The sequence below is a fragment of the Rhipicephalus microplus genome, chromosome 9 (genome assembly GCF_043290135.1).
Source record: "Rhipicephalus microplus isolate Deutch F79 chromosome 9, USDA_Rmic, whole genome shotgun sequence".
Taxonomy (NCBI): Eukaryota; Metazoa; Arthropoda; class Arachnida; order Ixodida; family Ixodidae; genus Rhipicephalus; species Rhipicephalus microplus.
In genome coordinates this window covers 95448967-95463426 of record NC_134708.1, presented here as the reverse complement: position 1 = coordinate 95463426, position 14460 = coordinate 95448967, and the positions used below count along the sequence as shown (strand labels likewise).

The following is a 14460-nucleotide window of genomic DNA, read 5'->3' as shown; positions in this document are numbered from 1 at the left end:
ATCAGTGGCAGCCTTTGCTCCTCTTCTTCATGCCTTCATCACATTCACCTCTGTTTTACTTTCTTTCGCTACACTATTAGATACGATACTATAGGTTCAGCTCTCTCATTGCCCTCATTTTCTTTTGTCACTTTACCGCAATACTATTAAACAGCTATACTTTGCCGTACCTTGTGCTTTTTCTTCACCATCACTACCCTATTCATACCCTTGTTAGGCCACACGTGGTTACCCAAAGCTCTATTGTAGACAAAAGGTCATCTCTATTTTAGTGTAGGATGAATGGCTTCTTTTTCTGCAAGCTGTGTGTAAGTGACAAGAAGATAATCAAAAAGAATCGCTCGCATTGTGTAAAAAATATGCATTGTGCGCACATATGTCGCTGGCCATACCAAATACAACTTCGTAAAATCTCGGAATGGCTGTGTACACCATAATAAAATAAATTCACTGGAGCCTGTGGCTTGGAGGGCAAGCTATTCTGATAAAGAAAAGCTGCGTACCCAAGAAAAAGCAGTGGGTGAGCGTCGTTACTTTGAAGAAATTCAGTAAAAGTATTAGAGAGATTTCCCCGGAATCAATTTCAGAATGCAATTATAAAAAATGTGAGCTTGAATCAATAAAAAAAGAGATATTTAGGAAGTTGGATCGTTGTCGTAAAAGTATGTTTAGGAGATGCTCTTGTAAAAATACTAGCTTGTCGAACTGACGATGCATAGCTCCAGGCGCTGAAATCTAATATTTGTTTCAAGAATCGATTGTATAGTATGTGGGGTTTAACATTTCAAGACCATCATGCGAATATAAGAGACGTTATAGTGGAGGGCTCCGGAAATTTCGACCACCTTTGGTTCTTTAAACAGCACCCAAATCTTAGCGCATGGGCCTTATTTTCGCCTCCATCCAAAACACCCTCCGCAGCCGGGATTCAATTCCGTAACCTGCGGTTGAGCAGCCACTTTTTAAATGAAGTTTTTCATCACCAACACCACCGAGTACCTTAACCAGTAGACCAACATGGTTTGGCAAGTTTTTTATACCTAAATTAGAAACTAGGTACCTCCGTAAAAAACCTCTACACGATGAACAGCCAGTTGATTTGCCAGGCCTTTTTCATGTCCCTGAGGTCTCCTTTCATTGCATCACAATGATAGCATTTTTCAAAATTTTTTAGTAGGCTAACAGTGAAGAGGAACTTCGTAAACCTCGCAGTCAACTTTCAGAGAAAAATCTGTCTGCTTATATATACACATCCGCCTTCACATTATGTTCACCACCAGCTCTACCCCTATTTAAAGCTTTCCTTGTTTATTTGGTTGTTTATGATAGGAACTTTCATCATTTTATACTACCAGTTCCGCCATTGTCACCTTGGTTGCCCTTGGTTGCACTGCACAATGGTATTGTAGAGTTTCTCGGCTACGAAAACTATCTTAGCCAGATTGGCATGGACATAGTGACTCTTAGAATGTATACTGCAACGCATTAACGCAAACTGGTGTTATCTTCATATCCTCGCGCTGTGCACCTAAATATGTCTTCCTCCCAAATTTTCCAAATACAGCCTAGAGCCACCCTTTTCTTCAGAATAAAGGTTCTATTTATTCATGAATTCCTCATTTCCTAGAGAACATATCTGGTTATCGCATTTACCCGATTGTCTCTTCACCGCACTTTTGACCTTCGTACGTTCTTTTGAGCGTGTTCTATTCTTCCCATACTGTACCTTCTTATATCTAAAATCTTACGCATGCTGGTTCATTTTGAAATACTTGCTAGTTCAGTTTTGTTAGTGATGTGTCAAGTTATCATGCTTTGGTGCTTAGTGATAACGCCTTCCCATTGTTGGGAGATCTCTTCAGTGCACTTCCCTTCCTTCTTCGCATAAGACACAGCAATCTGAGTCAGTGACAGGTCTTTAATGTTAAGTGTACTCTCCTTTCAGTTTGTTAATACATCGTTACAAATATGGACATACAGAACAACTTACACAAAAGACATTCTCTGCAAAGTGGACGTTATGATTTTTATAAACAATAGATATATTAGGTTCAATAGATCCATGATAGTGCACAAGAAAAGGTAAGAGACATTGGGCTTTTTCATTCAATTGAGTTTTTTATTCTGAAGCACGAAACCTTTTTTTTTATTTACAGGCAAACTCGAAAGCTTCAGGGAGAGTTCTTCAAGCTGCTGCGAGACCGCATGACCATCTATCCGGGAGGTATCCTAGAAATATGTATACCTCTTAAACCGTTGGTGAAGTTCTGCTTACGAAGTTAGAAATACGTGACAGAATATTCACTATATCTGTTAAAAACAGGTATATGCTCTGACTAAATGGATCTGGGAAGTCAAGGATTGTTAGACCCTGCGTTGACTTGTCAGGGAGTAGCGTGTCGAAGGCGACACATCAATAGATGATGCAGAACGTATATGTGACAGATCCCAAGCTCATAATGACAAAACTTGTGGTTCATATATTATTTATTCATAGCAATACTTTACAACATTCAACTTAAAGCTTTTGTTTATAGTAGTAATTGCCGTACGAATGAAAGTTCAGAAGAGTAATTTTCTCAGTATGCGTTGAGACAATTCTTGGTACGAGAATTCACTCACATTAGCGACCATCACCACGTCTTTGCCGAGAGCTTCATTCTATATGTTGCAACGTTCTCCGCTTCATAATGCGAAAAATGTTTGCGAATTTCGAAGTGTGTGCCTCTCTTTCATACTGTGAGTTTCGATAGCGTGACAGCGTAGGCCTTTTCACAAGGGCGTCTATCACTTGGCCACCCATGAAGGGATCAGAGGGGAGACACGATGTTATCGAAATTGTGCAATGCGTGCTCGCGCTCAGTCACCTAAATGTACGTTTGTGCTCGGGTCGCGCAAACGCTATGTGAGCACAACGTACTCTGGACACGCGCCAAGAGGATTTTGACTGGAAGAAGTGGGCCTATCGGAAGAACAGGAGGCAAATTTTCTCCAGTGATATAAAAAATGGAAGCGCGAAAATGAATGCACACCGTTATAACAACAAAGTCTAGATAGAGTGCTATGACGCAGCCATCCACGAATTTCATTGTGATATATCGAAATCACAGGAGCCACCATAAACCAATGTGACGTGTTTTGTAATGGAGCTGGCAATAGTGGTCGGTAAACCCTCATAATTCTGTTTGGGAAACACAGTTTTTCTGATTATTTTTGGTTGACCAATCCACCAAGGTTTCTTCTGTGCCCGCATCAGAAGCTACTCCACCTAGAATCTTCGAATGCCAAGCCTCTTGCGTGTGGCGTCATCATGGAGGCTCAAGTGTCATTTTACGCGCTTGCGCCCGCTACGTGAAGGCTACTAGACACTGCCGGCAAGTCTGTCCTACTCGAGGTGTTAGAACATTAGTGGGTAATTTTATAAATGAATTTCCACAAGCCGGAAATTTTCTTTCGGTTGACGTCCTTGCCCTTTTCACTCAGCCTTATTCATTCTCTCGGTCCACTGACCAAATACGCCAAGTGCTTCACGCAATCAAGTGGAGCTGCCCTTAGGAGAACGTTCTGTGTCGATTTCTCCTGGAATCAGCTGCTTTCTATCAGTTATTAGGGCTGCTTGTACGAAAAAAAATTCTTCTCATGACTCTTCTATGGCCTTGACACACTCATAATGGCTTAGTAGCTCGCTCTCGACCACCGACTGTAGCATTCAGGCTTTTGTTTTCGTTTCTGCGTTATGGCACACTGCTTTTCTGAAGCGTTTGGCAAGTGTTCGGTTTCTAAGCCCGTTCCGTTGGTTAAGTTCTGTTTTGGGAAGCTTCAAACACAGTTTTGCGGACAAAAGAGATGCCATATCGACAAGACTATGGATGAAATTTATTTCAAATCAGCAGCAGTAGCGTGACTAGTTGACCAGCCAGCGAGCGGAAACAACCCTTTCTCTTTTTTGTCAGGTACACATGCACATCATCCCACAAAATGTCAACATCCATGTAGCGTAATCTCCGGTGGATGAAGGCCCGTCTTGGCGCATCTAGATGTCGACGTCAGTGGGGTGTGGTAACGCTTCAAGTGTGCCACGTGTACGATATCGGTGGTCTTTGGGGCAGCTGAAGGTGATCAGTCAGCAGGGCCGATTTTGTATCTCACAGGAGTAACCTCCCGAAGGACTCGGTATGGAACTGTGTAGCGAGAAAAAAAGGTTTTACGACTAGCCGACTTGACGGGTTGGCGACCACAGCAGGGCCAATGAACTGGGTAAAAAGTGCATGTTGTGGTGCCTTTGATTGTAGAAACGCCATTGATTTTTTTAAGAGGCCAGAAGGCGAGCGCGGGCGAATTCACGTGAATTGGCAGCCCGAGTCATAGTGTCAAGGACATATTCGTTGGTCGGTGTTATGGTAGAGTGGATGACTGTATCTAGGGGTAGTGTAGGTTCTCGGCTGAACAACAGAAAAAAAATGGAGAGTAAGCGGCAGTGTCTTGGCGAGAAGAATTGTATGCAAAAATCACGTATGGCAAGGCAAGGTCAGAGTGGTTGGAAGACATACTTCGCAAGCATGTTTGACAGTGTTCGATTCAGACAATCTGCGAGTCCATCTGTCTGCGGGGTGGTATGACGTAGGGAGCTTGTGCCTCGTTTCACATGACTGTAGGATATCAGCCATAATTTTTCATAGAAAGGTGCAGACACGATCTGTAAGATGCTGCCATTGAGCTTCATGTTGCAAAATCACGTCGTGTATGAGGAAGTCGGTGACATCTGTGGCGCACCTCGCTGGAAGCGCTCGCGTGATGGTGTAGCGCGTGGCGTAGTCTGTGGCTACAGCTATTCTCCTGTTACCAGAAAAAGACAAGAGAAAAGAGCCCAGGGGGTTCAAGCCAACGCGGAAGAAAGTTGCTGCCGAAACGCGAAGTAGTTGAAGGTGTCTGGCGGGAAGCGTCAACGGTGTTTTGCGGCGCTGCCATTTCTCACAGGGCGCAACGTATCTTCTGACTGAGCGTGAAAGCCCTGGCCAAAAGAAGCGTCAGCGAATCCGGTCATAATGCGTGACACACCAAGGTGACCGGTGATTCGAAGGTCATGAAGTTCGTGGAGAGCTGCCGAGCGAAGGTGTTTTGGAATGAGGAGGAGCTGGGGTGGTCCAACTGGGTAGAAGTTCTGGGGTTATTTCATACCTTCGTGGAGGCCAATTAAGCAATGGGACCTGTCAGAAAATGGCGATTCGAGACGTTCGAGTATAGCACACAAGGACGCATCATAGCATTGCTCGTCACCGACCAGTCATCAACCGGTCAGCGGGGCAGGCAGTCTGTGTCCTGATGTCGCCATCCCGACTTGCACGTGACGAGCTATATTATCTCAGTCGCAAAGCCCAGTGTCGAAGCCAGCGAGTAGGATCCTCCAGTGACGAAAGCCAGCATAGCGCATGGTGGTACGTTACTACCGAGAAACTCGTGCAATATAAATATGGGCGGAACTTCGTGACTGACCAAACAAGAAAGAGCAAGGCATTCACTGGAATGGAATAGTTGCGCTCTGCAGCTGTGAGAAGAAGGATAGCGTAGGTGATAACTCAGTCGTGTCCCCACTGGCTTTGGGCTAGGATGGCTCCGATACCCCCGTAGCATTGGTTGGGACTTCTGTCAGAGCGGATGAGTCAAAGCGGGCCAATATGGGTGGTATCGTACGGAGTGTAATGAGGTGAGAAAAAGCAGCAGCTTGAGCGGAACCCTACGTAAGAGTCACGTCTTTCTTCAAATAGACAGTGAGTGGTCGAGAAACCATTGCGAAATCTTTCACAAACTTTCTAAAATAGGAACGAATACCTGTCCACTCGTCAACGGGGGCCCACACTTTTTGACGGGTGAGAAGAACGGCTCTTCCTAGCAGATGGACATCTCGCCAAAATCCTCGTCGTGCCCTGAGATGCTCTCCGTTTTTGCGTGTACAGACGACGGATCCAGGAGCAGGGCTTCCTGAAACGAGCCGGACATCGAGGCACACAGCTGTTCTGAGCTGGCTGACTGGAAGTTCCCTGAGTACAGGGCAGAAAGTGTGAGGACGGCGTGAATGTTTTCGGACCTGAAGGTCTCCAAGTCGATCTAGGCTAGGTTGGTGCCAAAGTTTTTAGACAGGTCCTCGTACGAAAGACCAACATCACTGAGGCGCCCGCCATCATCACCTATCACGAAGGCGGCATGACCAGCTGACCAGTGACCGAACAGAGCCAACTCTTCGTCCTGTTCGTCAGGCACGCACGCATATCGTCCCACAAAATGTCTACATGCATGTAGCAACATGACGAAGGACGTGAGATGCCATTCAAACAAGCGAAGTGAACGTTACAGGCAAACAGTTTTTGCGATGATCCAAGTTTTCAGCAGCTGATGAGTGAGCGCATCGTAAGTACAGTGGGTATGGACCCGCTACGTTTGCCCATAATTACAGCAAGAGCCACGAAGGTTCTAAGCCATAATAAGCAATCATTTTACTGATAACCGCAGTGGCTAATACAACATGGTTGATCGAGTGACTCGGGACATCGAGGTGGCAGTCATGTCGAGGCAGCATCAGTCGGTCAGCGTAGGTGGCAGCATCCGTTATTCATGGCGTTCCACCTGAGTCGCCCACCGAATGACCCTTGTGAAGTGGGAACGTGGGCCATGCGCATTGCCACGACGTAACACGTCGTATTCTTCTATAACTGTGTGTGGCTCCTACAGTACTTGAAACGCAGACAAGACACCTAACTGTGGCTTTGGAGCACCTGCAACAAGGCGATGCAGGGCGGTGCTATAAGATATTCATGCATTTTCTCGGCATTTGTTACGCAGGATATCCGGATGCTTACATCGAAAAATTGATGTTTTGGTACTCGTTCACAGTCACTATAGTCGTGGGTATACCGAAGGTAAATTTATTACGAACGTATCTTTACCTCGTTAATGCTGGCAGGCATGTTTAGAACCATCAGTATTGGAACATACAGCTGCAATAAAAAGCGCCGTGTAATTCAAATAAATGTGAAAAATACATAAATTTACGTTAATAACGTTCTTATAAGTTATTCTTTCACAAATATATTATCACTATTTCATCATCATAAGGTAAATATGGAAGAGATTATGCAGGAAAAAGTTTTAAGTTTGAAGTTCACATTGAAACATCAGCATGTGAACATTCCTGTGACTGCATGAATTCTTCTTATTGAGTGCTGTCTTCTTATTGGGTGTTCTTATTGAGTTTTGTGCGTTGTTTTACTCTATAACAAGCATTCACAGATACATGCACTCGCAGTGAATGTAATTTCCTAGCGTTATAGAAGTTTCCTTGACAAGGATTTAAATAACATTTATTTATTTATGAACAGCATTTGAAGAAATATTGCTTTACGAGGCCCCAACCAGCTCATGCGCTGTTGTCAAAGTCCGAATCAGATATCCTGGTATGTATTCGTTTAGGTTTGTACCATTAACCTAATTTTCAATGTTTCGTTGAACACATATCAAGCAAATGAAAATTACGTCGGGCAGCAATTTGAAAAAACCCGCCAAAAGTATGTCAAGGGATTACAAGCAATAATTAGCGCATACTCCAAGTCAATCCTAAATATTGCTCAAAATTAGTCAAGCAAATGTTTTTGGTAAACTAAATTAGAAGTGAACAAAATGTTACGCAGTAGCAAGGGCTGCAATATAATCATGTGTGAATGCAATTGTGAACGAGTAATTACTAATATGCCGGGTTTATTGCCTCAAAACCACCATATAATTATGAGACGCCATAGGGGAGGGCACTGAAAATTTTGACCACCTGGCATTCTCTGGCGGGACACAAAATCTGGGAAACCAGGCCTAAAGCATTTTCGCCTCAATCGAAAATGCAGCCGCCGAGTAACTTAGCCAATAGACCACCGCGTCTAGGTTTCTAAACAAGGAATGAGCGAGTGCACTATGATCATGTTATCTGAAAATGTTAAAAAAAGAAATGGGCACGAGCGAAAGTACATTTCGAAATCGATTGCACCTCATTGGTGATCACATTGATTATGACGCCGGCTTTTCCTTAAATTGCCTTTGTAACATTGTTTTAACAAAATGTATGAAGCAAAAAACTGTAGGCCCATGTGCTCAGATGTCTTGCATACAATATCATGGTTTTTGGACGTTAAGATTTAAATATTATTAGTAATGTAGAAAATAGCGTGTTTGAAAATACGCTAATTAATATTCATGGACGAATGCTGCTAAAAGATTACTTGAATCAGTGCCACCGAACGCCTAATTTTGTTAAGATATTTATTACTCTACAATTATGCGTACTGGAGAGGGCTGTGCTGGGCTTCAATATAAGCACAAGAATAAAATATAACATAGAGCTTCGACATTCTAAAATATTCATTGAATTGACACACTCAAACTTGACCAAACATATTGAATCCTTCCTGATCTGTTTTTGGCAAATATAATAAATAGTACCTCAAGCTTTTCAACTACCTTCGGCCTATTTCTTGTTTCTGAGCATAACGTTTCAAAAAGGAGTATCAAAGCATTAAAAAAAAACTGCTGTTTCACAAAGTCCTTGCGAAACATACAGCGTTGCGAAAACAAAAAAAAAACATTCCGACGATATGACCATAAGACTGTAAAAAGCATGAGTGCATATAAACGCCATAAAAATTGCTTCATGTGTACTACAAAAACCTTCGCCGATAAAAGCTGTGAGTTCATTTTCTTTCTGAATTCTTCATTACCAGGTCCTTTGATATATTTTGATCTCCGTGTGAAAAGATCGGCGATCGGAGTTCACCCAAGAAAAGATTGCGAAGCTAAGTTCAGCGAGGTTGCACCACGAAGTACAGTCATCTACAGCCCAAACTGCACGCATGAACATAAATGGTACCAGTCACTCCTCGGCGTTCTCCGAAACTGAAACACGAAAACGAAGTCTAGTTTTTCCCACGTCTTTCTCTTACGAAAAAAAATATTGACGTCAATGTCATCATTGTGTGCATTGATATGAGGCAAAACTTTTCTTGTCGATTAATGCGTAATTACACAGGGAATATTCGCATAATATTTCACGCATTTGCCTAAACGTAATCGAAGATGAAATTGATCTTCGTTTTTATGTCAGTCAATCTGTTGATCTTACCGTGCCCGCCGCCTAAATCTTGCTGCACCTAAGCTGGCCTTGGGCTTCCTCCAGGAAGGAGGCATGGCAAGTTTCAAGCCTGTCACCTGAATACGCGCTTCCTCCGCAATAAGCCCCCTAATCACAAAGGCAGCGCAAAGTAAAAATGACTTGCGATAACAGATGTGGTGCCACTAAAGTTGGCTATATGTGACGTTATGGTGATGTGTGGTGACGCAACTTTTCTCATCACTCATGTAGAGGCCGCTGAAGGCAATGGTCAAATTCTGCTTTTATCAAAAAATGTTGGGGCTTCGACCTTAATAAGCAAATTTGCTCACAGAAAGCTTGCTAAATAATGTATACATAGAGGCTCGCACAGCTATTACGTATATAAAATTATTTGTGGTCTGTGGCAAGCTATATGACTCAGCTTGAAGAGTATGTCTTAGTGTAAGCTCACATGTTAGCTTGTTTTGCACGAAAGTTCAAAATGAAAAATTGGCAATAACGATGTTTATTCTTTATTTACACAGTGGCACTAACATGTGAATATTTAGTGTGCCGAAAATTGAATTCTAGCACGCGAAAGAATTCCGCCGAGCCAAATAATGAAATCTAAGAATAGCCGCATAGATTACGTCGTTGAAGTTTTGTAGCCACTCGGATAGCAATGAAAATGCATAGGGGCAATAAAACAGCATTATTCAGTGATTTGTACTATAGCCGGAAAGGACAAGGCAACACAGCAGAACTACTTGGGCAAAATTGTTAAAAGTTACAGATGCACGCAGAGAAAACAAAAAATCCTAAAAAATGAAGACGTGATAAAGCAAATACACACACATAAAAGAATTTCGTCTATTCACAAGAAAAGCACGAATAATAACAACTATACAATCGAAGTCATAGATAGAGCAGTACTAACTAGGCCATAGAGTCTCCTAAAACTAACTAGCGTGAACACTGTCGCTGCGATCGTTCAGCAACCATGGACACTACTGTTATGACATGTATTTGCCCAGTCTTCGTGCTTGAGGGCGGTGAACGCGCTTCTGACTTCGTTTTATTGCTGTGCTTTGGTTTTGTTTCGAAGGAAATATCGAACCGTTTTTTGTATCGTGACCCGATATAAAGTGGTAAGCCTAAAAAGGTTGAGATGCGCCGTAACTGCCGAAAATTTTTCGATTGTTGTTTTGTGAAAAAGCAGCTTCAAGCCGCGCAAACCCAGAACGAACCTAAAGTACGAATTCTAGGCAAAAGCCACGTCATACCCGTAATTTCTATGCTCTCTGAAGCGCTATGCGTTGAAGCTCCTTTAGACATTAGCGCTAGAGTTCCCTCTAGTGTTTATTTAAAACTCTAAGAATTAAGCTCAACTCAAACACCTTCCGAGGTCCTGATTGAATTACTCGGCCTTCACGAAGTATCGTAACTACTACTGGGAAGAGGGTGTACTTTCCGCTGTTGAAAAACTGCACACGTAAAAAAAAAAAACTTGAAGTCGCGAAAGAAATGCTCAGCCTGAGAACTTGAGGGATGTATAGTTGACATGGCGGCCGGGCAAAATTGCAACGCACTTTATTCTCACATGTAAAACGAACGATATAGACGTCAAAGACATTTCTCCGCCATCCATTTTCCTGCTGAGGCCAAAGCAGTCGACTCAAGGTACATTATCAAGTGAACATTAAATAATAGACTCTGGACCTCAAACACTCGACAGTGACAGTATCTTTGGCGTTGAACCCGAGAATACATTCGAGGGCATTACACATCGTCAAACAGTCACCTTAGAAAACTTACTAGGCATAGGAGTGGGACACGGAAAAGCAATGAATTAGACTTTCCTTGGCTGCATCGCATCACGTAGCAAACAGCAGCCGTTCCGCTGAGCATACTTTCCCAGCACCTCTATGCATAGATTAACGCCACGTGTCGTTCGTTCTCGTCTCTCCTTCATTCATCGAGCAGTGGCTACAGCGTGTCAAGCGCCAGAGTGTAACGAAAATTTGAGCCGGAGCGTTCACGAGTTGTGCCGCCCTGTTAAACTTTTCAGAAAGGTTGACAGGCGGGCTAGTTGGTAAAATTTCATAATGAAATAATTGGAAGCGCAAACCAACGGGACACAAGAGAAGCCACAAACAAGCGCAGACTGCAACTCAGTTTATTCAGAGAAAAAATTATATACCAGAAAGATGAGAAAAGGAAAAACTGGGGAGAAGGTACCACTAATCAGGTGTCGTCCAGAAAGGAGATTTTACAATCTAACAGTGATATAAGGATACGAGGATAAGAGTATCAAGATAAGAGGGATATCAGGATAAAGATCAGGAATAAGCGAATAAGTATTAACATGGATAGAGGCCTATTTATCCGCAAGTCAACAGGCTGTAAAAATTGAAAATTACACTTCAAGACCATTGGCCGTGTACTCGGGCGGTCCCCAAGGATCTGTTTTAGGACCAATTCTTTTTCTGATATTTGTTAAAGATCTACGTTCGTCAGTAGAGGCCCCCATTAAAATGAAACTTTTTGGAGATGACTGCTTGATTCATTCCCCAGTTACTTGCGAAGGTGAGCAAATTAATCTGAACAGGTGCTTACAGGCATTATATCAGTGGTGTATAATATGGGACATGGAAATAAACTATAGCAAGCCGTCATACACACATATTCACTCTAGTGAGCGGGAATTGTCATTTATGTATCACATTGGAAGTCACCCTTCAAATAATGCCGATTGTTTGAAATACCTAAGAGTTAGTATTATGCACACATTGAAATGGCACTCGCATATCAATAACATCTGTTCTAAGGCAAACAAAAAACTGTATTTCCTAAAAAAAACTGGAACATGCCACACCAGATGTAAAACTAACTGCTTACAAAACATTCATACGTTCTGTATTAGAATACGCTAGTATTGTATGGTCGCCTCACCAGAAGGTGTTGTAAACAAAAATTGAAAGAATACAAAAAATAGCAGTCCGTTTCATATGCGGTAGATACCAACGCACACACTCAGTCACAGCTTTGTTAAAGTCCTGTGAGCTTGAGTCTTTGGAATATCGCAGGCGAAAGCAACGCCTCATAGTTCTTTTTAAGAATATAAGCGGGCAAACAAAGATAAATAAGGATTTATATATTCAGCCCTCTGGAAGGCGATGTGATCGTCTTAATAATAGTAGAGCAATTCAACGTTATTTCAGACGCACGAATGCTTTCCGCCACTCCTTTTTCCCAGACACAATAGATATGTGGAATAGTTTACCCAATGGTGTTGTGCAACAAACAACATCAGTGGATTTTGAAAATGCATTGAACAGTTTTCTTTGTAGTGATGCGTGCTAAATTCTGTTGTCAGCATTTATTCGTTTGTTTTTATGTGTGAAGTCACTGTTGTTTAATTTTTATTTTTATTGCTGGTTATTCATCTCGTATTTATATGTGCTCTTGAATTTTGCTTTTTTGTGCGAACGTTATGTACTTTGTGACACCCTCTCTGTAATGACCCCAAGAACGGGGTTGACAGTATCAAATAAATATATAAAAATAAAATAACTAAATATAGACGGTGAACTAACACAACTATCAATATTCTTTTTAATAAAAAAAGGCTTCCGCAATCTCTCTAGTTTTCATGTCATGATGGCTGTATGAGACAAATGTGCGCGAAAATTCAGGCACGCAGCCACACTTCTTGCAGTGGGCGGACAATTGTATTTCCGGGTGTGATTTCAGCGCATTGTAGTGTTCTCGTAGGCGAACATTCAAGCAGCGCCCAGTCTGCCCAATGTACAACCTGCCGCAGGACAATGGAATACAATAAATGACATTAGATCGACAATTGGCGACAGAATTGATATGATTGACACCACAACCTTTCTTCACTAGACCTGCCTTCATTCTGCTTTGTAAGTCAATTCGAGAACACATTTGCTGCAGTTTTCCACTTGCGGAAAACAGAACGTCGAGGTTAAATGTTTTTGCGCATTTTTTATCTTATGCGAAAACTCGTGCACATATGGGACTACCGCAAACTTACGACGTTTATCTGTCTACTTTAAGGGGCATCCCTTCCCTTTCTTCATACGCAGTACCTTCTGAGCGGCGAAAATGAGGACATTGAACGGAAAGCCTGCCTCTCGCAACCAAAATATTTGACTAGAACAAACACGTGTCATATTGTGGAAACATGATTTCATTACAGCAGAATTGAGAAGGTTAATTGCAATACCCGATTTTACAACTTTAGAATGCGAAGAAGAGTAGTCGAAGATTGGTTTCTTCGAACGGGGAAAGTAGGAATAGCATAGGTAATCTGCGCGAAAAGGTAACTTAAGATCTAGAAACTGCAATATCTTATCATGGGGAACCTCGTGCGTGAAACGTAATCTGTGCCCATTTTTTTCGAAGGTTTCAATTTTCTTGTCCGACTCAAGGTACATTGAACTTTTACCTAAGAAGTACGTACTTCTCCGTCAGTAGAGGTACTGGAGTATGCTATAGAGTTGAGAGGTACAGCGAAGGGGGCATCTTTTTCTGTAACAACAAAAAACCTCGTGATTAAAGCAGTGGAAGCAAGAGCACTGAATTAGGCTGGCATCACTACGAATATACTTTCTGGTGGGTCAATCAGTGTTTAGGCATGCGTCCTGGAAACTTCGGCCGTAGACGCCTTCACAGTCTATCTGAACTCTGTTAAGCCGAACATTCAGTTCACCGTGGAACGGCAAAATAACTCTTTGCTGTTCTTAATGTCCTCGTGACAAACATGGGAAATTCGCTGCTAATCTTGGTGTACTGAGAGCCAAACCACACTAGCTTTAGCTTCCACGTGAACTCCAACCACCCTTCTCTCGATAAAACAGCGGTGGTATTTATTTATTTATTTATTTATTTATTTATTTACAAATACTGCGATCTTTCAGTTGAAAGATCATGGCAGGGTGGGAAAAATGTTCGAGAATCGGTACATACAAAGAAATAATGAAAACACCAATAAATCGCACGATGTGAGTATACAAGGTGAAGGTTCAAAAACGCTTACCTCAACATATTTCTCGAGTAACATAACACATAATAACGTAACACGTAGAATACGGGTTACAGACTAACACAATATTTACAATAAGACAAATATTACAATGCAATGTGTAGGGGTGGTTTAGGCGTTGCTGTTTTCAAACAATGACAGATTCTTTTCTAAAACGACATCATTTGTCAGGCTATTCCAGTCAATAGTTCTAGGGAAGAACGAATACTCGTAGCAGTTAATTCGTGAAGGTAAATGAGTTATCGTTTTACTAAGTCGCTTGCGA

The 14460-nt window shown here is 42.2% G+C and overlaps 1 protein-coding gene across 8 annotated transcripts in view; it reads left to right on the top strand.

Annotated features, from left to right (window-relative positions):
• Nucleotides 1-14460, top strand: part of LOC142772023 (uncharacterized) — a 107902-nt gene that overhangs the window by 17649 nt on the left and 75793 nt on the right. For 4 of the 8 annotated variants that reach the window (XR_012886252.1, XR_012886254.1, XR_012886253.1 and 1 more), the window contains exons 2-4: nt 1946-2082; nt 2157-2224; nt 7374-7448. Coding sequence is in view for 2 of the 8 variants with exons in the window: in XM_075874096.1 (XP_075730211.1) it covers nt 1946-2082; nt 2157-2224; nt 7374-7448 (280 nt within the window). In the remaining 6 variants the exon portion in view is untranslated. Of the gene's footprint in view, nt 1-1945; nt 2083-2156; nt 2225-7373; nt 7449-8759; nt 12766-14460 lie in introns of those variants that run through there. The other 4 variants (XR_012886250.1, XR_012886249.1, XR_012886251.1 and 1 more) reach the window with 2 other exon arrangements.